This window comes from Fringilla coelebs (assembly GCF_963513975.1).
Source record: "Fringilla coelebs genome assembly, chromosome: 10".
Classification (NCBI taxonomy): domain Eukaryota; kingdom Metazoa; phylum Chordata; class Aves; order Passeriformes; family Fringillidae; genus Fringilla; species Fringilla coelebs.
Genome location: NC_140036.1, coordinates 18833343 through 18860271, shown reverse-complemented (window position 1 = coordinate 18860271; position 26929 = coordinate 18833343). Strand labels below are relative to the sequence as shown.

The 26929-nt window shown below is 38.5% G+C and overlaps 1 protein-coding gene across 3 annotated transcripts in view; it reads right to left on the bottom strand.

The window, feature by feature from the left end:
• Window positions 1–640: 640 nt before the first annotated feature.
• Window positions 641–26929, bottom strand: part of PEX5L (peroxisomal biogenesis factor 5 like) — a gene marked incomplete at both ends in the record, with an annotated part of 95952 nt that continues 69663 nt past the window's right edge. For 2 of the 3 annotated variants that reach the window (XM_084212107.1, XM_084212109.1), the window contains 12 exons: window positions 641–845; window positions 1462–1619; window positions 2005–2170; window positions 3483–3680; window positions 4452–4522; window positions 5297–5440; window positions 6359–6475; window positions 12835–12930; window positions 18044–18140; window positions 18648–18774; window positions 19842–20051; window positions 21845–21956. In XM_084212107.1, the coding sequence (XP_084068233.1) occupies window positions 641–845; window positions 1462–1619; window positions 2005–2170; window positions 3483–3680; window positions 4452–4522; window positions 5297–5440; window positions 6359–6475; window positions 12835–12930; window positions 18044–18140; window positions 18648–18774; window positions 19842–20051; window positions 21845–21956 (1701 nt within the window). The remainder of the gene's footprint in view (window positions 846–1461; window positions 1620–2004; window positions 2171–3482; window positions 3681–4451; window positions 4523–5296; window positions 5441–6358; window positions 6476–12834; window positions 12931–18043; window positions 18141–18647; window positions 18775–19841; window positions 20052–21844; window positions 21957–26929) is intronic. The other variant, XM_084212108.1, reaches the window with a different exon arrangement.

The window sequence follows — 26929 nt, the reverse complement described above, 5'->3', positions numbered from 1 at the left end:
GACTGTGTTCCTCCTGACATTGCACATGGCTTATGAGCCTGCAGAACTGGGCCAAAAATAATCCAGGTACCTTTGGGAGCAAAACATTGATTGCCAGCTAATAAATACATTCAAAACAAAACACATCCCTTTTACATGCATCTATTTTCAGAGCTGTGTTAAAAATGGACCTTGGGAAGATTTTTTCATCAAAGAAACCAAAGGATAAGGAATCCCCACCGTGGGGCAAAGTGGTGTCAGCATAGTGCAATGAGCTACTAAGCAGGTTCCTTGGATGCACTGCTTGCCATTCTAAGGTGCAATAACCATTATCTAGGTTTCTTCTTAAGATACTTTTCTTTTTATGGCTGTATGTATATGGAGAGATATAGCTTGCATGGGATGGAGATTCTTCAGAAATTGCTATTTCATCTAGTTCAGGGCTTTGTCCGATTAGCCACAGCTCATTTCAACCCTTTGACTTTGAATTTATTTACACTACTTTTGTGCTTTTGAACTTTCCCTTTATGGATAATGTTGGAAGGAATCCCCCTACTGATCTACAGTCATGATCTTTTGGAAAATGTGGTCATCTGGGGATGAGTAATAAAAAAGTTCTCTGTTTCCTAATACAATTTAATCGATTTGTGAATCCTTTTTATTACGGCTCTAGATTAAAAGCTCTTAAGAGAATGTCTAGATCACCCACATTGGCAGCTTGAAATAGTTCTGGCTGGTCCATCATAGACAGAGCAATCCGAAGTGCTGCCCAAATATTGCCTGATAGAGCAGGGTGGGGAACGTGCTGCTGATTCCTGCTTTTTCTTTGCAAACTGAGAGCAGTGAGGAAGTTGCTGACAGCCTCTCTGTAGGGAAAAAAAGAAAAAAGAAACAAGCATTTGCTTAACAACAACAGGCAAACTTTCTAAGGTTCCATGCCAGGCTTAAATACACAATTTTACAATGTAAAATAATACAATGTGTTGTTCTTGCTCGATTTTCATCAAGCAGGAGGGCGTGGCTTGGGGGGTAACACAAATCAGTCTACCCAAACATTTGGGGGTACTCTCCTCATTGCAGCAAAGCTTCCCTTCATCTTCTCTGTCTCAACCTGACAGATAGGACCCTGGAATATCACCTTCATTCCTGAAGGAGCTTTTTTGATGGCATGAACTGCTTGAAGCAGTTTAACTCAAGTTTCCCTTTAAAAGACAGGCTCTTACATTTTCTTTTACAAAGGCTCTTAAGAGCAGGACTATTTTAAGGGCAAGAACAATCCCACTGATTATAAGAGTACTTGCACTTAGAGCTACAAAACTGCTTTTCAGTCCTTTGTAAAAAGTTATGACAACATTTTACAATAGCTGAGATTATTAGCTATATTCTGATTATTTTTTTTCTTAGATGCCTCCAGCTTGAAAACGAATCTCCACATGGCAGTTGTGATGCCTGACTCTTTATTCACACATCTTTTATGCTCACCTGTATGCCCCCAGGTTGATGCAGCTTATCCCCAGGTTGTACCTGGACCTGATGAAGCCAGGCTGGAGTTCCAGAGCTCTTGTGTAGGCTTCCACAGCCTCTTCACTGCGGTCCCCGTTTGCCAGGGTTGCCCCAAGGCGGTTCCACAAGGTATAGTCCTGGGGAGAAAATGACTTTTCTACTGCAGGTGTCAAAAACCAGACATAATGTCTCATTTTTGCTTGCAAAGGAAAGAGGACTGCATAAAATAGTAGTATTGCATGTTAATTGACAAGGAATGGGAGGTTCTGACTCATGATCAAAGGCAATTTAATGTATTTAATACCATTAATCAGCACTCAGGTAGGAATTGGACATGCATAAATCTGCTTCAAAACAGAAGAATTATGATGTTAATAATGTTTTGTAATTAACATTTCTATTTTGGGTCTTAACATTTTAATGGCAGAAGTGGCATGTCATTAATAATAGTCTGATCCAGAGAGGAAAGAGGAAATGGCCTGTAAAGCTAAATTTAAAAAAATGTAAAAGTTTAAGATGTACCTCTGGTCGAACAGTCAAAGCAGCACTAAATGCATCTATTGCTCTGTTAAATTCTCCATTCAGGTGAAAAAGAACCCCAAGTCCTGTCTGCAGGTCGGGGTCTATCATATCACCATTCTGGTGAGCAGCCTCCAGGTACAAATCCTTTACTTCTTCAAGTAATGAGCTAGACAAGGGAGAAAAATAACTTTAAAGATCCATCATACAGTTATTTACAACAATTTCAACATTGATTGCATAGCCTGAAATTAAAATCTTTGTAGTGGATTGATCAGAAGTGTTATGTTCCTAAAATTTGTGAATGAGCTTCTTCATCATGGCAAAGGTTTACTTCAGAGTGCTGTTGTAAACTCAGGTCTGAAATAAAAAAAGTTCATCTGTGAAATGAGGTTGAAATACAGCTGCAAACCCAAGTGGAATGACATGAAGGTTTATAAAATCTATTCAAATTAAATGAGTTTCTCAGACATAAAACAGTTCTTTACTGGCAAAAATAGTTGTAGTTTTAAGAGGAATAGTTAAGGGACCAGCCAAGACCCTTGAAGAAAGATGCCAAAACATAGGACTTCTGTGCCCACTGTAGCTTCCTAAAACCTTTGCACTGACAGCACCAGTTGTCAACAGGATGAAGCCAAAGTAGAATAACACACTTAGCAATTAAGCAGAACCTGCATATTTTATTTTTACTCACATGAAATTATCTTGTCAACCCAGGACTTGTAAGTGATGAGGGTAAAACATAAGGCCTGTCTTCAAAATGACAAGCAGTGAGATAGCCTGAGTGTTTTGGTTCTCTAAATCATGTTTATGCCTTTAATGACTTTATTATGCATCTCACAGTCCAGAGGTACTTGTTTATTGTCCTCATGAAATCATGATGAAGGGCTGCCAAATCATGATTTTTTTTGTTATTTAAGATGGCCAAATAAATCAAATGGCTGTGCTGTCTCTTGGTTAGAACCACAACAGCTTTTAAACAAGCAGGTGCCACCTCCCAATATTCTCAGAGAACTCATGTTGCACTGCAAAATGGCTCATTCCTGGATTCTGTTGGGCTAGGATATGGGAAAACAGCAGGAACAGTGAACAGTAGGAAAAACACGCACACATAGAGCTGGGTAAAGGCTCAGTATGGATGTGGAAACAGCTGAAGGATGAGGGGGCAGGATGTGGGAATAGAAAGGCAGGAGACAGGGATGGAGGAAAGGGATGGGAGTTGAGGAGAAACATCCTTTTTAAGCTCTTTTTTTTTTTTTTGGCTATTTTGGCTTTTTTAACTTTCAGGGATGGCATAAAAGACAAAGCCTTCAGTCATTAAATCAAATGTTCTATGTTAGCTTCCCTCTCCTGCTATTAGAGACATGTTCTTCCATCACAGAAAACAGGCTGGACTTCTACAGAACAAGGGACACAGCAGCCACCATCAGTTCTAGGGCTCTCATTAGTATTTCCCCTTTGAGGATTTCCACTTCATTTACCTTTCATCTGCTGTCTTAGACATCCTCCTTGTAAGTGCTGGGGACCCTTTTTTGCTTCTCACTATGTACTTGTATTTTGGGTTTTGCTTTATCCAGTTTCTCAGGGCCTGATAGGCCTCTTGTTGATGGCCAGTGTTGGTGTAACTCACAGCCAGGGCCATCAGAGCTTTCAGGTTGTTTGGCTGCAGTTCCAAGCACCTAGGCAGAAAATAAAAAATATATTGAGATATTTCTGCAGCCAAGCACAATGTTTGAATTGTTCCAAAGTAATCCATGTGAAGAAAATCACAATCATCACTGTTACTCTTTTGAAAACTGGGGATGAGCAAGCTCTTAAATCAGGCCCCTCCTTGGGTTTCTATCCAGGTAAGCTAATAAGGGGCATATAAACAAGTTTGAGTATCCTTTGGTGAAAAAACTTCATGGTTATCAGTGCTGATGCAATTGAACATTGCTTCAAATGGAAATATAAAAACCCATTCCAGAAAGATAATAATAATAATGCTGATATTTTGGAGCTCACATTTTATGTAAAAGAATTCTGTGATCTTCACATCTCCATCAACCTAAAAGTGTTGGCAGTTTAGCATTCAGCAGCTGAAGGGAGCTCAGTCCAATTAAGAAAACCTCTTCATTAGAGGACAGACTACAGAAAATATGCCAAGTGGCTGGAATGTAAAAAAGGCACTTCATTTGCAGCATGCCTAACTCGTATTTATTAGGCAATGTAACTTTTCTTTTGTGCATGTATGCAAATTACTCCATGAAATATTTCAATTATTTAATAAAACAGAACTATTCATCACTAGTTATCCCTCTGAAGTCACTGGGAGTTTCTCTAGCTGTGTCAATGCTCTACTCTGCTAAATAAATGCTTCTCATTCCAAGGTAGGAATGACATTAAATACCCCCAGGTCTCCATTGCCCAACACTCATCAGAGCCCAGATTTAGGACTGATTTCCCTCTACCTTTGGAGGGCCACGATGGCTGCCTGCTCATTTTCATTTTCTGCCTGTGTTATACCCAGGAACTGCCAGGCCTGCAAAAATAATAACCATTTAGTTTGTTACATATATCCAACTGCAAACAGAGTTACAGCCAATATCACTGTTAAACACAGGGGTGAGGAAAAGCAGCAGATATGACCAGCACTAGGGGTATTCTGTCAGTGTATAATCACATGCTGATTTCTTAAATTTGAGTTACTGTACATTTTAAATTTTGCTACAATTTTATGGAAAATAGAGAAGAAGAATTATTTAGTTGCATATTATATATAGGAGGTTATTTTATATATATATTATATGTATATTATATATTAGGGGTTTCTAGGGAGCTTGGGATTCTCTGATTTTTTGAAGTATGCTGTTTAATTTAATGTAGGAGGAGATTCAAAGAGCCCTAGATACAGCATAAATATTTTTAACATTTCACAAAAAACAGACTTTAAATATAAACTAGTCAAAAACAGCACCATTGAAGAAATTTATATAACTTTAAAAATTTTTCAACAGTCTCATTAAATCAAAAATATCCATCTTTTGATAGCAGTGTTTACAAGAAAGTTTGAAAAAATCAGGATGTGAGGGGAAGGTTTGAAATATTTCAAACAACAATATTTCAAAACCAGATTCTCATCCTGTGAAGAACTCATTGTTATCTATTTAAAGACACACACTAATTCATAACCCTTGGAATCCAATGTTTCAGTCAGTCATGCCTGGGACAGGTTTGAGCCCAGAAATCATTCCCTCATTCCATGCTGCAGGGAGCTCCCTTTCCCTTTGCCAGGAGAAGGCACAGCAGGGAATACCTCAGCATCGTTGGGCTCTTGGAGAATTGCAGCCTCCAGGTATAAGATTGTAACAGGCAGGTCACCTTCTTTCATTTTTTTCAGTCCTTCCTCAAAAGCACCAGGCCAGTCTTTGAAGGGATTGTCAGTGTGGAAATAATAACCCTGGAGCAGAGAGATAATGGACCCGTGGTGAATGACAAGTTGCAGGGAATGACAAGTTAAAAAATGCAGTGACTCACTGTTTTCCAAATGGTGTAAACAACCTTTGCTCTGTGGAAATGGCACCAGCTCCCCCCGTGGAACTTCAATGACAAAAAGTGTAAAAAGTCACATCACCAGGCATTTATGTTTCTGCTCTTTATTTTTAATTTAGCTCTGAAGTTGTTCCTACTGGTGCTTATGCTGGGCTCTCCATCACAGTTAATGTCAACAACTCACAGTGCCAAAGAACAGAGCTGAACCTCTGAGCCCAGGACATCCAAAGAGGTGGTAAAGAACACCCCAAGGAGCTGAATCCCTGCAGTGCTCAGAACCTCACAGCTGCTCAGCTAAACTCCTGAAATCCTCAATTAATCTTCCAGAGACACAAGGGTGCTGAAAGCAGCTGAGTTCATTTTAGTATTCCTTTAAGTTTTGCCTTTTTCTCTCGTCACTGCAGTGTAAAGGGTGTGTGGTAATATCAGCTACATAATAGAAATCAAATTAAATATGGAGTGGAAGGAATGAAGAAAGGAGAAGGAATCTCCATAATTTCTGTCCTCAACAGTGTTTGAATGTGCCAGCCCAGGTATTTTTATTTGGTGCTTTTCCTTAAGTGCCTGTCTTCAAAAGTGCCCATAAATCCAGCAGCTGCTTTGTGATCATTTCAGCTGAATTTAGGCTGTGTACGAGCCTAAACATATTCTCACTCTGGCAAGGTCTTCTCCATCTGCCCCACCCACAGGCAATTAAAGAGGATGAGCTCTTTGGGGTACAATTATCTTCCATGTCCAAAGAGTTCCCTTGGGTTCCCTGGAAGAGCTGAGGCTCATCTCAAAGCTGCACAGGAGGGATGTTCTGCAATAAAAAACCTGGTGTTACCTTCTCGATGGTTGAGATGGTGACTTGCCCTGGTGCTTCCTGGTTCTCTGAAATCCAGTTTCTGCGAGCCATTTCTTCCCACTCTGCTTGCATTTTATCCCAAAACTCTGTGTCAGACTAGAAGAAAAGGAGGAAAAGAGAAAATGAACAACAAAAACTTGAAAATAAAGGTGTTTAAAAAAAAAAAAAAAACAAAAAACCTAACAACTTGAATGTCTTTCCACCAGTGGTCTGAGTGTCAATTTTGCTGAGCAGTATTAGTTCTATTAATAATCACATGGACTGAAATGCTACAGCTCCTGTTTGGAATTCCATATAATTAAATCTCATCTCGTATATTGGAATGCATTTTGTCAACAGACCACTCCTTATCTCAGAGGCAGTGTGTCCTGTTTGAAGCAGGATTTGCAGCAGCTTACACTGCATCTTATTGATGCTTACAGCAAATTGTTACATAAAATTTGAAGGCAATCAATGCTGTAAGTCCCTGGACAAAGAAAAGAAAGGGAAAAAAAAAAAAAGAAAAATCAACTAAATGCATATGCAAAAGAATAACAATAGATAAAACAGTTTGAAAGAGAGCAAGCATTGCTTACTTTGGTATATTCAGCATAATTTTCAGCTGTGAGAAAGAGAAATGCCAAGCTTAGACAGAGGGTGTTTGTGCAAGGGATGTAATACAAATTGGGCTTTTTGACATAGTGGAGAAATCTTAATACTGCATTGTATACTCTGCTGTGAGAGGAATCTACAAGAGATTATAGAATCATACAGTAAGATTAATATTCAGCTCAAAGATGAGGGAAAGATGCTCATACAAGGGAGGAGAAATTATGAGAAACAGACGAGATTTAGGACGACGAATGAGATTAGCAACGACCAGAAGGAGGGAACAACTGTGAGTACTAGGAAATGATGCCAAGAAACAGAAATAGAATTATAGAAGGGGAGAAGCCAAATTAAGGTGCTACTTTTTCAGCCTCCACACACTAGTCATGGGACTCTGAGAAGGAGATCCATAGCAGAGTATTTGCAGAGCACTGCCTTTCCAAAATTCTCCAGTTCCTACAAGGACATGGCCAGTGTTTCAGTGAGCTGACAGCACTGGGGGCACAGTTTCTCAGCTTATTTATATCAAAGACAACAGCACAAATAAATCAATTGAGATTTAGACAGAACCATTTGAGAGCAAGGTGATAATCAAAATTAATTGAAGGTTTTATGAACTGGTCCAGATAGTTTTGTGTGAGTCTTTGTTATAAGGCTGACAGCTTTGGTGCAGCTCCCCAGCCAGGCATGACTGGAAAAATAGAGCTTAAAATGTGATTGCATGGCTTGCTGCAAACCTCCTTAGGTGCTGGGGAAAAGAAAAGCATACTGTCCTCCATTCAGGAAGAAATTCAGGATTGTCTGAATCATGCAATTATTGGATCTGTGAAGGTATCTGCTATGTTCCTCTGTGGAAAAGGAAATAAACTGGGAATCATTCACTCTTGGAGAGGAGATTTCACTCCAGGCAATAGCAGTGAACTGCCCCTGACCCCTCTGTTATACCACTTCTGAATTTGCTCTCATTCCAGACTTGAAGAAAATACTTCCATATCAAGAGTTGTGAGATTGTACTGAAATGTCCATTTAGGGTTTGAAAAGGCTGGGAGCATGAATCAGATCCTCTTTAACTCTTAGCAGCCATGACCAGAGGCAACTGAACCCCCAAAAAGATCCTCTTCAACAGATGCCTCCATCAGCCTGAGATTTGTGCTTCTCATTCAGCCCAAATCTGCCCAGCACTGAAATAAAAATTATGTGATCGTGTTTTAACTAGAAGTAAATTTGAGATTCAGCATGAGGTAAAAATGTGAAAATTTCCCTTTCCTTCAGATTAAAATTAATACAGGTACTGAAAACAAATTAGTAATGGTCCTATTTAGCCAGATTAATGTATAGGAAGAATCATATTTATATCTATATATGATATTTATATTAGAATTTTTGCTTGCATTTTTCCCACAAAAATTCCTTATGAATCAATGGTGTGGAAACACCGAATCATATTTCTGCAGATAGTAAGCAAGTGGATTTAGATCTTAAATTCAAATTCTGCTGTTTAATTCTATATTTATAATTCTGACAGAAGTTCACTGTATTGGTACTCCATGTAAAAATCCAGTGAATTACTGTGCACTCAAGTAGCCACCCTGAATTTCCATTTACAGTCAAAGGAGGGGGGGAAATGCAATGAGACCAGCTTTGCTACAGTCTCTCTCAGCTCATCCTGCACTCCTTGGACACAGGGCCCAGAGTCACTTTGCAGTGATAAGGGGAGGTTTGGGCCAGGCTGCAGAATTTGAGGATGTTCAGCCCCAGGGGTTTCTGACACTGCCACAGCAAAGCTGCCCTGAGCACTTGGACCAGGCTCTGACCCAGTGCTGGTACCAAAGTCAACAGCAGAGCAGTTCAGTGTTCTTGAGGAAGAGAATTGTAAACATTACACACATTTAAATATTGGAAATATTACAGTCTTTGCTGGAGGCCTATTTCAGCTGCCACTAGTAGCATTTTTTTCATTGACTTCAGTGGCAGGAGGGTTAAATTAATATTGAGCCTTTCTGAAAACCTGGCTTTGGATCAAGGCTCCTAGGTCTAATTTTAGCTCTATTTGCTACACCACCAGTGCCAATTAACCTCATTTCAATGTTTCTGCCACCTTAAGGCTGGCAAAGTACTTTGGATAAACCAAGAGTTTTCAGCCCAGCTGAACACATTTAACACATTCTCAGATCATCTGCACCAGTTAAGAGGAATGACAACCAGGAAAAATGTTCATACCATCTGACTTCTTCCAAGCAGAAAATTCTGCATTTTGTCAAAGACGCTATTTTTACTCTTAGTATTTAAAAATATGCTGAAGCAGTTAAACAAATGGGAGGCAAAATATTCCCAGGCTCTTTATTTCCTATGATCCAATGAAAGGGGGCAGGGGAAGTATTTATAAATTTACCTATTGTCATAATTTCTAGAAATTTGCCTGTCCTGTATTGCCAAAAATGAATTTGAAATATTCCTCTGACCAATGCATGAGCAAGGTTCTGACATTGTTCTTTGAATCACTGCATTACCATACTCTTTGATGTGAAAAACACAGTAAATTAAACTTGTGTGCTTAACTGGGTAAAATTTCCTTAGCTGATATCTTCTTGAAACAAAATCTGAAAATTTTACTGAGGTTTAGAGGTAAAAAATGTTTATCAAGGCAAAGATTCCCACCATGTTTTGAAAGAGTATCAAATGAAATGCATCTGCATGACTCAAGTTCCTGGTTCCTAATTTAACAAATGGTTTGGCCAGTTTTAGGCCCATCCAAAGAAATGTCTAAATAGTGAGACAGAAATATTGTAGGTACAGAAAGGATCCAACCAGTACTCATGGGAACCACAAAGCTGATGGTCCTGGAATAATTCTTCCTAGGCTAGAACAAATTAATCCCATCTTTTTCCTCCTGTTGTCACATAATTTAGCTGTAATGTGCTCTGATGCTTCAAAGCAGTACATTATAAAGCAGATGGTTCATGTGACATTGTGTTGTAAATAAAATGATGCTGGGAAGGACAGCTCAAAATTTCCTATGCATAAGCTCACCAAACAGTGTGGCATCTGCAGTTTAATCAGAGAAATGTGGAAGAAGAAAATAGCAAACCAGCTTTTTTTCCATCTCTGAGACTTCATTTGGAAATTTTTGCACCTTCTTGCTTTTATTTTTATTTATTTTAACTCATCACCAGTAGGATGGTGGTTGATAATACAATTGTTTTAATGGAATAGAAGTACAGGATGGATCTGAATCCCCATCCTGGCATTTTAAAAAATTCAAAAGTACATATTTTTGGTGAAACAAAGCTAACTATCAGAAAGGTTATGTTAAAACATAGCTCTTATGGCAATTGGAAAATATTGAGACAAAAAAATCATGAGGCAAAAATTAAATCAAATTTCCAAAATAACAGAAAAGGTGGTAAGGTCTGCAAGTACCCAAACACTGCAAGGGAATCTGCACCCTCTCTAGTAAAAAAGCTATTTTACTCACCACTTATTCTTAAAAGATTCCCCAATGGCATAGACATCTTTAAACCTTCTTAAGAAAGAATTACTTCACAAATCTTCATTAATCTCAAAGTTTGATATCTTAAAACCATTCCCAAAGCACTGAGGTGAATACTGGGTGGAGGATAAAGTTTGGTGTCTTCATTTACTGAATTGTTAATTAATTCCTTTCGAACTAGGCCACCAAGAACCTCAGATTTACTTCCTTTTCTTGATCAGTTTTCTGACTAATCTTCCCACTTGGAGCTTTCCCAATCGAAGAATATTACACAGAAACACCCTAAGCCTAAAAAATGAATTTTTGACCTGTATCTATTCTCTGCCTAAGAAAGCACTAATCTTTTTCAGATGGGTTCCAATTTATTTCAATCACTCCAGCTTTCTTACTACTTCATTTTAGCTAGGATGAAAATTCAGCTCTTTTCAAATGCAAATCGAAGTAACTGCTCTGTAAGTTCTTGAAGATTCCTTTCCTTTACATTTTAACTACCTGGCCTAAGGTTCTATTTTAAGCTGAAAGAATAACTTAAGGCTGCCAGCTACTGTTGGGGAAACATTTAATTTGATTCTTTTTAATAGCCATTTTTGAGAGTATTTTAAAGTATTTTAACAACCTGGCTCTGTTTCCTCAGAATGACTTTTTTAGTCTGTAGGGTTTTGGGTTTTTTTTTACAATGTATTCTCCTCCTTACTTCACTCTGCACAGTAATTCAATAATGTCTTGTAATCTGTTGTTGGACTCAACTCATTTCTCTTACTGCTGAGTGTCTGGAAACTCCCCATCACACAGGTTTCTGGCAATTGCAAGAGTTCTGTCATCATTTGCTTAACCACCAGCACTGAGGTGTTCCACACGAGATTCCCTGTGCTGCCTTCCCTGGTCACAGCCCAGCACGTCCCACCCTGAGGATCAGCAAGTAGGAACATCTAAAGCATTTCCAGCAGTGGCAATTTGAAAGCAGTTCCCTCCTTTCCTGCCAGGAGCAAATGTGTGTGTGATGTGTGACACCAGAAACATCTCCTGTGCCCCACCAGTTGTTGATGAAGAATTTATTTGATCTGGAAAGAAAAAATGCCTTCTGTGCTTGGTTTATGAAAGAGCTAATTTACTGATTTTTTCCATTTTAGCCTTGTGTGCTGAGACCAGATTTTTTTGTGTGTGCAATAAAATCCCAAGAAATCATGGTAGAAACCCTGCATTTTACCATAGCACATAATGAAAAACCCCCCTACAAATCAGATTAATTACTTCAACAAGAAATTCTCTTTCTAGCTAGAAGTCAGTATCAGACTTAGCCATAGTTTTGTTTCTCATCAGCCAATATTTATCTAGAAAAGTTCAACTGTCAACACTGGAATTAAATGGTTCTATAACTTGAGTTAGAAGAGTATTAAAATACATTACTAAAATTTAAATCTAAACTCAAACATCCCTGAACTGTTCTAAATGGTTTGGAGACTAATGAGCCTGCAGTGCAAAAAATGCTAAAAATAACCAGTTTTGAGGAACTAGTTTCACAGCTTCATCCTCTGCACCCTAAGAACTCATTTCAGTGACTGTTACATAATTTAGCCTGAAATTCTGTCCTTGCTGGAATGGAGCTGTCTTGGCTCTTTGTGGTGATGGGATTTTGAAGAGCTGCCCATGGAATCCCTTGGAAGATAGTGAAGATAATGATGCTCCAGACCAATGCTTATATCTAATCTTTCATGGAGTTCTGCTAAAAAACCTGTGTTCTACTTTGTGTCTAGGCAGGATCAATTTGGACTAGTGGTATAGGACAACACTCAAGAGATGTTTTAGATGTTGGAAATGTAGATGTCAGTGAAAAAAACCCCCAGAAGTGCAATAGGAGAACTATCCAAATACCTCTAGCTTTTCAAATTGCCAGAAACAAGAATACTCCTGTGCTAAGCATTCTGCCACTGCTTGTAAAAATGTGAAAATGGTGCATGGTGCTTCTGCACAGCTCTGCTTTACAGCAGGTAATTTTGCTGTTCATCAGTGATTCTGAGCTCTGATTTCACAGGTAGACTTGGTTTGTGTCTGGGTGTAAAGAACTGATGGCACACAATCCCCTCTTTTCCTTGTGGTTTGGAATTAGCTACATTTATGGGGCATTTACCCATTTGCTCTGGCAATAAAAATCCAGCTTAAAAACTTGGTTCTCTCTGATGATTTTTAATAGCAAAGTCTTTTGGATTTCCTTTTTTTAAAGAGACAAGCTCCTCTTTTAAATTAATAGCCCCATGAATTGCATCTTTTCTCTGTTTTAAATAATCCAATTCCAACTCTCTCCTCTGCTTGTGCTGCAAGATAAAAAAGAAATCTGTAGAACATCAGCTGAAAATGAAAACAGTAAATGAACTAATACCTCAACAGCTGCCTTTGCTCTTTCAAATTCCTCCTCCAAGGAGTGATTTCTGGAGAGAAGAGGTGTTCCCCAACGCTGCTCCTTACTTGACCGTGCCTAAAAAATAAAAGAATTAATCAGAAAGGGATGATAGACCCTCTGTCACACTTCTGAGTTATTTCTTTGATTGTCTAGAGCCCCAAATGGCCTTTTTCTTGTGTAAAACTACTTCCTTCCCTGCATGAATTCCTCTGAATTCTCTTACAATGTAGCAGAGACCACTTCTCATGGGAAGCAGAGTAATTTATCTTTTCCAAATTTTTCATTTCACTCAAGATGTGTGAAAGATAAAGAGACATACAAGAAAGGGCAATGCAAGGGTTGGACTACAAAAGGAGAGAGCTGACTATTTTGTATAAGACTTTTACCTTCCTTGTTCCTTCTGCATTATGACTGTGGCAATGCTTTCCATTGACTATGAGCCAGAAAGAAAATATTTTTTTTTCCCCTGCACATTTTGTGGGTTTTTTTCAGGTTTTCTTTTGGGATCACATTGGAGAGTCAGGTTTGCCCTGGATACCACTAGAAGGGCAAATCCTTTTTACAGTCAGCATCTCTCTTATGTACCATACTATTGGTCAATCCCACTGGAAGCACTTAATAACTTTTTCCCTGTTCTTTGTCTAAAAAATGTCTTATTGTTTTTTTTTTTTTTTTTTAAAGAAGCACTGTACAAAGCCAAACAATATTTAAGGATGGCTGAAAAAGCACAAAGTGGCCTAATCTTGCTAAACAAGGCTCTGACTGCTAATCCCTTCCCTAGCGTTTGTCAAGAGGTTAAACTCATTAGCCACTTGTGTGCCCGTGCTTCCAATTGCATTAATATCCCTGATTATATTTCTGATGACTGTACTTGTAATATTAAATTTCTGTGAACCACACTGCTAAAAGACTAATTTTGATCACATCAGAATCATTGAGCTGTCTCTGCAAAAGTTGGAATGGGCTCTGCTGGGATGGAACATCTGACACTCATATGTCACGTGTGGTGTATGGTCAAACACATTTCTCTGTACACACATGGATTTTATCCTAGAAAGATGACATTCATTTGTCAAATGACCCCTAGGTTTTCTGTTTTTCTCCTGAGGCTTTGGTCTCTCAGTTAGAGAATGATGAGTGAAATGCACATTCAGTGGATGAAACACATAAGGTAAGAAAACAAGGATACAGCACAAATTCTGTGCAAAGCTCGTGGTGGTGCTGGGCACTGTGAGTGTTCTCCTGTGCTGGCCTCTGGACTCTGCTCTGACAGGAAACTCAGAGTGTGAGGGAATGTCCACACTGAGGATCTATTGCTTCTGCTTTCACATCTTCTACCTCTAGTCCATGTTTGGAAAATACTACTTTCCTTTGGTGAGGCCAGGAAGAGATTTCAGGCTGTCATTGAAAACAAATCAAAACCCATTCCAATACATAAAACAGTTTCTTTACTGATTAATAGAACTTAGGGCAGAAGAGATAACTGGTTCAGATAATTCATTTGTCAGTGGATCACATGATAGTCTTTGTCTCTCAACACCCATGGAATCAAAATTATGTTCTTCAGAGAATAAACTGAGGTTGGAATCAATTTCTTTGAGGAAGCTGCTTGGGTTTAATTTAAAGTTATCAAGAGACCTTAATGTCATCACTTTGTTTGCAATTTGTTTAACTGCCCTCTTTGTTTCTCTTATTAGTTTTAATTTCAGTTTCTCTCTATTACTTCTTTTTTTTCATACTTTTTAATACTCCTTATTTTCTCTATAGAAAGATACTATTGATTTTTTCAGGTTTTATTGATATAAAAGCATTAAAATATTAAATATTCTCAATATGAAGCCCTCAGATTTTAACCTTTTGTTATCACTTTTACTCTCCCTCTTAATTTTCTATAGCCATAGAGACAACCAAGTGAACCCTTTATTCCAGCACCTGTCTTTCTGCTTCTCTATGCAGAAAACAGGAGCTCTCCTGTCTCCCACTAATTATGTTTGCTTCTACAGACTCCTCTTCCCCCAGTACTGCACAGGGAACACTCCTGTTGTTTCAAACTGCCTTCCAGCACAGTGTTGTAAGCAGAGCCTGTGTTCTTGCTCTGCAATGTGTGATTTTCCAAGGGACTGTATTGCAATATGTATTTATACAGTTGCCTTGATCACCAGCTCCTTTTTACATATCCTTTATTTTCCTTTTCTTTTATTCCACTGTTGCATCAAATGGAAATTCTCTGAGGAATTTGCTTGCATGTTTATTTTCAGATCAATAAAACTGAAGAACATTGTTTATCTTTGGAATCCCAGAACAATCCCTATGTGATAACAATTCCTAGTAAATAACTACTGCTCCTGAGACCTCAGGTTGGCCAGCTTTAATCTGTTTAACAACTGCTTTATTCACATTGTGTCGTGCCAATTTTACAAGCAGAATATGACATATTAATTCCAAACTCTTGTAGAATACCACACATCAACATTTATCAACTCAACCTGTAATCCGATCAAGGAATTAAATTTGTTTTTCTTGACACAGGACTCCATTGATAGGCTCTAATTATGTTCCTGGCCTTTCCATTATTTATGACTTGGCTCCTGCAAACAGTTTGATTACTTCTGCTTTTTACACATTTGTTTCCAGTGACTGCCATTCCTTGGGTCAAGGACGATGCTGTAAATGAGGATGCTCAGACTGAGCTGTACTGCAGAAGGGCAGAGTGAGCTTCTAGGGGCAGCACAGAGGGGAAAGACAACAAGAATCACAGAGGTCCCCTCCTCATGCACATGGCACTTAGTCCCCACATCATCCCTAGAGAAACAGACTATCCCCTCCATTAAAATCCCCCTTTCCCCCAAACACTGTAAGACATCTCAGTACCAATAAAAGCATAAAAAGGATCTTTTCAGAATGGCAGATAAAAGAAAGAACAAGGATACTATGGGCCAATGCAGTTTAAGAGTTAATAATATATAAAATATGATGTGAGTAAATGCTGAGAAGCCAAATCCAGTCACAGCCACCAGTGACCACTGTCCTTTACAGCCTTCAAACAAATTTCTGCCTTGTAGTTCAAAGCTTGTCTTTTGGATTTTGTATTGGCACAAGTGCTGGTAAATAAAGGATTTTCTTAAGAAGATTGCATAATTTTAATGAAAATATGACCTAGTTACTTAGCATTTCACTTTGAGGAGCTAAATCTGACATGTCAAAGATGAGTGATGAGGCGATTGGGAAACTGCTGATGGAAAACTGCAGCAAGTTTGACAAGATGAAATCTTTAGGGTATGGCAGAATGTGTTGCATTTGCAGAGGTTACCCTTAAATGAGATAGACAAGACCTGTAGAGGACAAAGTATGGCAAACATATGCTTTGGTAAAAGCTCTAACGTGATTTCTCCCGCAAGCAGATTAAGAATTCGGACAAGACAGATGAGCCTGAGCGCTGGGAGCTGACAACTCTGACAGCCCAAGTACGAGCAGGATGATGCAGGCAGTGAACAAAACCACATTTCCCAGTCACCTACCTAGAATAAGAACACATTCTCACTTCAGGTCATTTCTCTGCATTATTAATTCAACATTTTGTTGCTCAAATGGACAACAGGTTTGAAACAAGCAGGTTACGACAACCCAAAACAAAACATGAAATGTACCAAGACAACAGATAAGAAATTTAGTCTCTGCTTTTTTTTTCAAGTTGGCTTATTCAGCTTCATGGTTTTTATTTTTTTTGGAGCCTCAACTGACTGAACTTAAACTGAATGAAAAAATGTGGATTTTTGCTTCTGCAGTTATTCTAGTGGAAGACAAAAAGGAAATAGACCTTACAAAGTAGAGGTACACTGCATTTGTAATTGCTTTTACAAAAGCCACAGCATTTAAATCCTGTTACTGTCTACCTGGCTTACAAAAATCTTGGTTGAGCACAAATGTCCTGGAATTTAGATCTGCTGGGCTGAGGAACAGCTTCCAAAAAGAGGGTCAGGGTGCTTCAATATGAGCTCAAAGCACATGAGAACACAGCATGCATTTCAAGTGGATGGCATTGTGTAATAGGTATTTTCCATTACTAAGATGTACAAATCTATTGTAGAGAAAGGCAAGATATCATGCATTACAACTAGTGTGAGGCTTTCCAGAGAGAGAAAAAAAAATCCCTGTTTGCACTGTAGAGATGGCAGGGAAGTAAAGAGCATGTTTTTGCCTAAGAAAAACCCCAAAATGGATCTGATAACTGGGTTCTGTTTCTACTTTCCGGAAAAAAAAAATACCAAAAAACCCAAAACGTGTATAATCTCAGGATACACATTTGGCAAGTAGTGCCTCATTTTTTCATTTTTCCATTTTCAAATGAGGCAATTATCTTTCATTAATTTCCAGATTTTCTATCTGACAGAAGGTTTTTGAAGTTCAGGCCTAAAAATAGCTGTGGGAGGTGAGAAAATTATTTTCAACTAAAAGCCAATCCACCAGAAAATTCTCTCTTCCTCCTTCCAGTGGCAATGGCTGAAGTCTTTCAGTTAGAAAGTAAGAAGCAGCAAAGAAGGTGTGTGAACAACCTGATCCACAAGAATACATAAACAAATATTTGTACCTGTCTGTGCATACATCCATGCAACCCTCAATAATCACTTCCAACAAGACCTCTCCAAGACACAATACAACAGTGGAATTGGGCAAATCTACAAACCTTTAGCCCAGAGCCCTCCGTATTAGAGTTCCTTTTCCAGCAGGAAAAAGTCCTGTGACCACACTGCTCCCCCACCTGTGGAGATAAACTGCTAATGAACATTGGTGCAATGATTGCTTCCTGCTTTCCTCAGCAATTTCCCAGATCTGGGGGTTCCTGCCTGACCAAGAGACCTAAAGATAGAATTTAACATGGGTAAGGAACCACTACAAGTCTGAATTTCAGAGCTGGAGGGAGAGGAGAAAAGATGGTGCTGTAAACTGTAGTTTGAAGTTTTTCCTTCTGTACAGGAAGGTCACAGTTCACTGCAGTATTAAACTCTGAATGTTTCAGGGGCTGACATATTCAATTTCATGACCTATTCATTTCAGAGGTGTGTGAAGATATTTTCCCTGATGATCCTGAAAATAGCCCTTGAACAGTTCTCCCAGAGTGTCAGTGGTTAGCCAGTAGGAAGTTCCTCCTTGCCTTTTTATGGTTAATAACTCTACCAAACCCTCTTACCTGTATTGCAGGTGCAAGCTCTAATTCTGATGCTGAATCAGAGTCCAAGGCACTCTTGACATTAGTCAGCTCAGACTGTGATCTGTTTTCTGTGGACCTAGAAATAATGCATTTACACACTCAGCACTAGGACACACTGCCCTGTGTCTTCAGGTTCACAAGCACACAATGATTAATCAGGTTATTTCCTTCAACTGAATTGTTTACCTTGCAGTTATCAAAATTGCCTGGACCTTTCTTTGTGTTCTCACTCTTCTATTTCATAGACAGGGAAACTGAGGCTAGTCAAAGACACAAGTCTGTGCCTCAGTCAGTGTCTAAAAATCAACCACCACAATAAAGGATTTCCCTGCATATCTCTGTAGAATTGTCACCACCATTTATTAAGTAATTGCACCTGCTACTTTCCACAACATTAAAAATTGCTGACAAAATGGCATTTTATTGTGCACTTGCTTGTGATACATTGTCCAAAATACGTGCTTGGACACATTTAATGTCATCATAACAGGTTTAATAATATGATTTGTTATCAAGCAAGCATCTCTGTAAATTAAGAAAGCTGGGCTGGAAATATTTTTTTAAGGAAAGCAAAAAGTTGTACCATAAAATCTCTTTTGATGGAGCTCTGGATGATGATGATGTTCTCTCTGCAGAAGGGTGAGCCTTGCTACTCCTGTCTCCATGAAAACTGACATCATCCCATTTCTCTATCTGTGTCTGAATATCAACTGAAAAACAAGAACAAATATGAATCTTTTAAAGAAACTACTGCTGAGAATTTTATCTCCTCTGTAAAATGCGTGTTACAGAGAAAATAACGCTACCAAAGCCTCTATTTTTATAAAGGTCCAACATAAAGAAATATTGTGCACCTTTCTAGTTGATATGGTGTGAAAATATTTGGAAATCCACAACATTTTTTAAAGTCTGTTAGTATTCATGGTCAGAATGTCAGTGTAATTCTTGACTTCAAATCAGTAATTTGTATGTAATTTAGACAAATTGTAAAAATGAAGATTCTTTTAGAGACTAACATGTAAAAATGACTATGTAGGCAACTGATATTTTTCAGTCATGTCAGACTCACTTTGCAAAGATCAGATGTTCAGCTCCTGTTTGAAGATAAAGGTCTCTAAAAGAATTTCTGTGATGATGAATGGAAAATTTGCTGCCTTGGTATAAATTACATTTACCTTGCAAATTTCTCAGTTGCACTGCAAGTAATTTAGTTTGGATGGAACTAAATCAAATTCACCTTTTCCAAAGCTTGTCAATAGATCAGTCTTGGCAGGAAATTGAGTTGTTTTGGGGATTTTTTTTTCAATCTGTATAAATAGATCTCTCTTGTCAAGAATGGATTTGTTTCTCTCCTATGCATAGATAAAGCAGTATTTACAAATATAAATGTGCATTTCTGACACCTGCAGTTCTGAAAATGACATCAGTATGGCTGTCTCTCCTTAGTGTCTTTTACCAAATCCTCATCACACCCCTACAGATTTTTCTACCATTTTACACACCCTGACTAAATTCCTTTTCCCAGAGAAATTTCAAAACTTTATTAGCACACTTAGTGTCAGCTTAATAGGTATAATGGCAGAGGCAAAATGTAAAATGTGTTCACTGTGTTTAAGGTTTGAAGTGCTTCAGGTAGTTATAATGGGGAGCAAAGGCTACACTGCTGAAATGGGGTGCAGCAAAAATTCTGGTATTGCTCATTATTTTGTGAAAGTAGCCAGGAGAAACTTGTGCTAAGCAGGGCAAGGGAGCACTGATAAAACAGCTACACTCTTACCTAAATCTAGAGAAGACTTGTCTGCAACTCTGGCAGCCTGGACTTTCTGCTCAGAATCCACACTGATCAGGTCAGGATTCTCTGTCTTCTTTCTGTGGGTTGAAGCTTTTATGCCTTCAGTTCTTGAAGGATTCTCTGATTTCTTTGCTTTGTTTTGGGTTTGTAAGACAGGTTCACTGAGATCCAAGAGATCCAGACCTGTTGATAATACTTAGAGACAAAATGTTAAAATTCAGTGTTTGAATTCAAATAGCTCACTTTTAAAGATTTGTTTTAACTGGGGATAAACCCTAATGATATGTTTGCATTTGGCCAGAGTGAGTGTGTATTTCCTGGCTAAAGATGATGACCAGTATATTAAAATCTGCCTGGGGATTTCAAGTGCTTAACTGAATGCAGTTTAGTGGATTTGTAAAAAAGGCTTTTCCTCTGAAAATCTTAAAGACATCTGAGGTCTTATGGCTGGGGCCTTCACAGGTTTTCCTCTTTTGTGAGGGTTCCCTTTTCAATTGAGCTTTTAGATAAGATTTGGTTCAATCTTAGATTTTTTAAGCCCTGGTAACAGCTGCTTAGGGCAGTGCTGTTGTGCCACAATCCATTTGGGAATAGCCCCTGGGGTGGACCTGGGTCAAAAAGGGAAGAAGATGCTTTTTAATGTTTTCTGCTGTTGTGGGTGTTTGTCCTTTTGGGCCATAAATACTGAATATAAAGTCTAATGCCATTTCTATTAAGGACTGTATCAGTATGAAAGAAATGTTCAGTTTCAGCTCTTCTTCTAAAATTTGCCTAAAGAGTAACAGTCACAATTCTTTAGCATGTAAAAGGTAGAAAAACTCCTTCTTTATCATATTACAGGGCAGGTGTTTTTGACAAATCAATTTGCATTACCTCTTGCAGTGCTTTATCTGTGTTCTTGGAAATCACTGAATTTCATCAGTCTTCATAGAATGTTTTTTTATTTTATTATTAAATAAATCTAATTCACACCCCCACCCCAATCTGATAGATATTTAAGGCAAGTGTAAAATTTAAAGGTAAATTTTAAAACAAACACCATTCTTAAACAATCTGAAATAGTTCTATTCATCCTTGTAATATCTTCAGCTCTATTAGGACTGAAAAATTGTTACTTACAATTGTTATGTAATTCAGTATTTTAGCATTTGTTATTACAGACACATTAATTAGATGTGCAGATAATCACTCAGCTGTCAATTATTCATTTAATAATTTGCATGGGTATAAATTTTAATTAAATGGCTTCTAACAAGCCAAGTCCTTTTCTGAGGCAGGAAGAGAGCCCAGTAGTGCTGTGCTGATATTATTGTCTCAGTTGATCTCTCAACAGCATTGATTACCTCTGCACAGATACCAAGTAGGAGTGGGTTGATTTCTAAAAATACTTCTAAATTACAATATACTTCAAATAGAATTCAGAATTCAGTATAATTCAGAAGGTTTTCAGGATTCACTCTTAGATGTTATTACCTTCTCTACCACCTCATTACAGCACAAAGGAGGTAAGAAATGTATTAGATCCTTTCACTAATAAAGTCTGAGCTCAGCCTGGTTAAAGTGTTCTGATACCTCCCCCCTTTTTCTCTCTAACAGCTCATCCAAGATTTCATTTTAAAAAAATCTTCCTAGAGTAAGGAATGAGTTTGATTAAAACCAGACTAAATGTGGGTTTTCCCATAGGTTAAAATTTTGCAAAACCAAATACAGAGAATTGATTCAGACTCATATGTACATCCTGTGAGACTTAAACAAATTGCATTAATTTCAGCCTCAAAGATCTGCTAGAATTGATGTGATTTGAATCACATCAGATTTCCCCTAAAATGTAATGAACAAAGTTTTTCTTCTAACAGGTCAGGCAATTGTAATTTAATACCAGCTTGTGATTTTGTGCATACAGTAACAAACAGAGAAATCACTTGACAAAAATTTGCCATAATTAAAATTATTTTTTCTAGCGAGGGATAATAAAAAATGTTGTTTACCTGCAGTATTTGATGTTACAGGCCTGGCAACAGCTTCTGGCTTAGTTTCACAGAGAAAGTCATCAATGGAGGGGCTCAGGAGGGGTCTGCTCTCCTGTTGCTCATTCACCAGCTAGCAACAAAGAACCCCAGGTCACAGAGTGTTCTTGGGATGCAGAATTTACAGAAATAAAACATATTCTCACAATATCATGTGCTTTATTTTTAATTGTGAGAGTAAGATATTGCAATTAGACGATGCACAAATAGCACTGGGATTAAAATAAAATAAGGTTTAGTTACTCTTTTGGGGCAAAATTATATTGCACTTTAACAAATCACACAAAAAAATAAAGCAGCAAGATGATTTTTCCTTAGCAGTTATTGCATACTATTGCTTACAGGGCTAAAGATACAGGGCCTGATGCAGCTCCCTTCAAATCCATGGTGAAGTTGCCCTTCTTTGTCAGCAGGATGATAAGCAGGGCTTTTTTTCTTTTTTGAAATGGCCTTTTTTCCCCCACAAGTAACATGCTTCCCCACAGAACCTCCACAATAGCATTTCATCTTGCAAATAAGCATTAGGCCACTAAACAATAACCTGCTGAGACAGGAAACACTTCTCTGCCATAAAATGATGTGTGGATGACAGTGGATGGAGCCTGGTGAGTGTATGAACTTCCTGCATGAGTTCTGACTGTGGGAGGACTCACAGAGTGCTTTTTTTTATGAGCAGTTTTCCATTTTTAATTGGATGAATGCACTGGTGTTCTGCCACCTGAGAGAAATGTCTGTATTACAGGCTACTTAATGTATCAGAATTAAAAAGATAAATCTGTACCAATCTCAGAAATAAAAGTCTCCTCTTTGCCATCTATCTCTGATTAGAGGATTAAGACCTAAGCTGAGCTGGAGAGATGTCTGATGGTGTGCCCAGCACTTACATTATCTTAGTATCTTAATTTCTTTATCTGAAAAAATGCTTTCCCGCTGTTGCTTTTGTCTAGAGGCCTTTCAGTTTTATTTTATCCTCTCAATCTTCTGCTTGAACTCTTTTTCCCTTGTTGAATTTTCAAAGTTTTCTCTCAGATATGTTAGAATTTTTTAATTTAGGATGCTAACATGGACTAAAACTGGCCAGAAAGGGTATTTACTCACTCTCATGTTTGTTAAATACTGGCTCTGAGCTACTCCAGCAGCAGGATTATCTCTAAAGTTATTACAACAAACCAGATTAGATTCACTGCTGTTGAGTACTTGATTTCTGTATTGCAAAGCTGCAGCAAAATATTGGAGCTATGGCAATAACAAGCCCACTATTTCAATGGATCAAACATTTAAACTGATATTAAACACTGACTTGCTGGGGTGCAAGTCTTGCAAAATGCATCTGCCCAGGACCTCAGAGTTCTGCACTGAAACACCATGGAAGTTTCCATGGAAGACAGAGGAGTGACTGCCTGCCCAGCTGAGTGCAGCACAACATGCAAATGTGGCAGTGATGCTGTCCCAAACTCCAGATGTGCCAAACTCAGACTGCAGATGCACCTCACAGGGAATGAATCATGGGGGGGTTTAACTCTGGGTTGCTGTCCCATTCAATGCACAGAATTCCTGCTTAACTTGGTAAATCTCAACACTTCTTTGGAAATTGCATTTTTATCAAATGCACACCTTTGATTTCCATTATCCCCTGGTCTACAAATTTACCTAATGATTATATTTAGGACTTAGCAGACCTACATTTTCTTTCTATGATTTGGTGAAAATTTTTACTCATGAATATTTTGAAAAACATGTGGATGCCTTAAAACTACTTTTAGTATTTTAAAATTTTATCCCAATATCAGCAAAAGATGCTTGTATATATATTTTTCTTTTTGCATTTACACAGCATAAAGAAAAGTCCTAGACCATTTGGAGAGGGACAGAAGGAAAGAAAGAAGAGGTTCTGTAGGAATCATGGAAAATATAAAAACTTAATGGGAAATACTCCATTTCTGTGTCTGTAAGACTATCAAAAGGTACATTATCACACAAGAGTCAGATGCTTATCAAGTTTTCCATTACATTCCATGGAAATTTTCTTCTATAGGAAAGAATGGGGGAAGGATGAAATGAATAAAGATTGTAAGAACCAAAGTCCCCAAGCTCACTCATTGCAGACAGTGAAGAATAGACAATCTGAAGACAGCTGGAAAGGCAGTTTATTGCCCAAACCTGCTGCAGAGGTCAGAGGGTAAACTCTGGGAAGACCAGAAATAATGTTAAGAATCAGAGTCATGGAGGGGAAGGAGATAAGACTTAATAAATAGCTGAATTTTACCAAGGTCTAACTGAAGTATGAGGTCTGACAATTTTTTTTTTTGCTTTTCAAAGATGGCTATCATGTCCTTAGTATTTTCTTTATTGTGTTCATTAGATTTATTACATTTTAAAGGAACACTATAAGAATTTGACTTACTTAGGCTAACAAAATGAAGATTGAGTAGGGCTGCAGTTATTCTTCATGCACACATAAAGGGGGAGTGGTCAGATGACACCGGAGGAGCAAAGTTATTTCAGCTATAGAGAAATGCTGGCCCAATAACAGAGTTCTAAACTGGGCAGGAGAATTTCTGGTCTGGGAATTAAAAGAGCTGAACTATCCCAGCAGTGAACTGTATGAACAGTATTTTTTTCTTACTGTAGGGGGACAAAATGCCCACCTATTTAAAATGGCTTTTGCCAAGCCTTCTACTTTGCTGTTTATGATGTGACTGTGACCCAGTGGACCCCTCCTAGTCCTGGGTCCTATGCTCCCATGGCTAAGGACCAGAAGCTGTAGGAATGTCTTATTGAAAGGTTTGTTCCTGTGAAAAATAATCTGCTTTCAACTCAAATATTTTTGTCAAAACAGATTGTAAAACCATGACCACATCTACTAGTTCTCAATAAACCCAAACTACCTATGTATAGCAATAGAAAATATTAGAAAATTACTATTTTGACATGAAGCAGACATCTAATGATGAATTAAGACTTAAGAAGTTAGAGTGCCATTTTTTCTGTAGAGAAGTGGGCAGTGGGGTAGGTTTCTGACATTACTCTGTAAGAAATGCCACTTGTTAAGCCCTTGCTCTCACACTTGGAATTTCATTTTGCTGCCTCATATACTGTACCAAATTTATCCCTTGCTTAATACTGCACAAGTTATTAAGAGTTATATCAGGCATGAATTTGGAGTTGTACATAAAAGATTTATGAGATGAAAACTATGATCTATATTAAACCAATAATTTATGGTTCTCAAGCACCTTTCAGGCTGAAAATCACAGAATGCCTTAAAACATTCATGAATCAAGCCTGGCACAGAGCTGAGGAGTATTATCTCTGTGCTGCAGATGAGGGGAGAAAGTGAAATTAGGGAAGTGACCCAGCATCCCTGGGTGTTGGGGAAGCAGCACTGGGGGCAGGAGCTGATCCCACACTGGATTTATGAGCCCAATATCTGCACACACACCAAGTGGTGCAGACTCAGCCTGGGAAATGGGGGTATCTCAGTACTAATTTAGCCAGTGGGGGCCATAAATTCTCATAATGTCTCTAGGAACTTAAATTCTCTCTGTAAGATTCACTTTAATTAAAGAAGAAGCCCACACACTCCTTTAATTGAAGGATATGTGAAATCTGTGGAGGCTGATATTTCCTACTACCAACACATCTGAAGACACTCATACATAGTACAAGTTACTCCTAAATTCAAATGAGTCTTCTGGGAACAGCGCAGCAGAAAAAGGTGGTTTTTCTACCCCAGTACTGCCACTGTAATTTTTCATTCCAAAAAGCATGAAAGTGGGGCTTTTGGGTGCATTGGGAGAGGTACTGAGAGAGTCAAAAGTGTCTGATATCAGCCCCACTGCTTCAAGATATGCAAAGCAAGGAGCATTTAGCAGTAACTAAGGTGTGGTCCCTCCCTCCCTTTTCATATTCTCTCTTATTGCCTTCCTGATCTTGATCTGTTTGCAGTGCACAAAGCATGCTGATTTGTTTCTTTTTTAAAATTTTACTAGGGCATAACATAATGCTAGTCTTTAAGATAAATTATTTAGACTCTAAATTGGGAGGGTTTCCAGTCAGGCTTGGGCAGCTAATTAGCACCTATGTTTTGAGCACAGAGTGAACTAGTTCTCTTAAATTAAGTGCCTAAATTCCCTCCATGTTCAATAGGGAGAGATAAATGCCTAGAAAAGCTACTCCAGAGGGAGTTTGTGCCTGCCCAATTTAGGCTGTCCCTCAGGAGGCTCTCAAAGGCACCTAGCTTTCCCCCTGCTATATATGGGATTTATTTTAGAAGGACTGGCTCAAAAAGCATCTAAAATTTAGATGTAATTTGCTACTGAAGTGAGTTGGATTGAATTTTGGATTGGATCCATTTTGTTGCCTGAGCCTGATTGAATTACTCATGGCACTAATTTAGGAAACCCCAAACTACTACTGGGCAATCCCCTGTGCAGTTCAGCACCAAAGCTGCTCCTGGGCACTGAGACTTTTTTCCTGTACTGCCCCCTCAGTGTGTGAGAGGGTGGCAGGGCTGCCTCAGGAACATGAGCTGCTCCAGAAGGCTCAGAGTGAAAATGAACATGGGACAAGGCAGGAAACACTGAACTCAGATTTTCTACTGGAAAAATGCTATATTTGAATTTTGCTCTGAGAAACTTGTCTGCTCTTTGGGTGACCCTGGATTGATTCCAGCAGCTTGTAAGTGTTATGCTTAGGCAGAGACACCAGTTAATTTCAATTGCTAATTATTTTTATGATGCACAGCAATGGTTTCCTGACAGACAGGTTCCCTGCACACACCTGGCACTTTGGTGGCACTCACTGGGGTAGGAGGAAAGAAATCAATTGATTGCTATACTCCCTGTCTCTTTCTGAACACTGATAAATAGGAACCCAAACTAAGAATGTAGGTTATTGTTTTCTAGAGCATAACTGGAAGCATTGGCCTGACAGTCATGTCTGGGGATCGTTATCTTGGCAGGATAAGAACTGGAAGAACTCCTTTCCTGGTTGCAGAGAGTGTTTGGAGAGGGAACTCCTGAAAAACTGATTAGTCTCCTGATA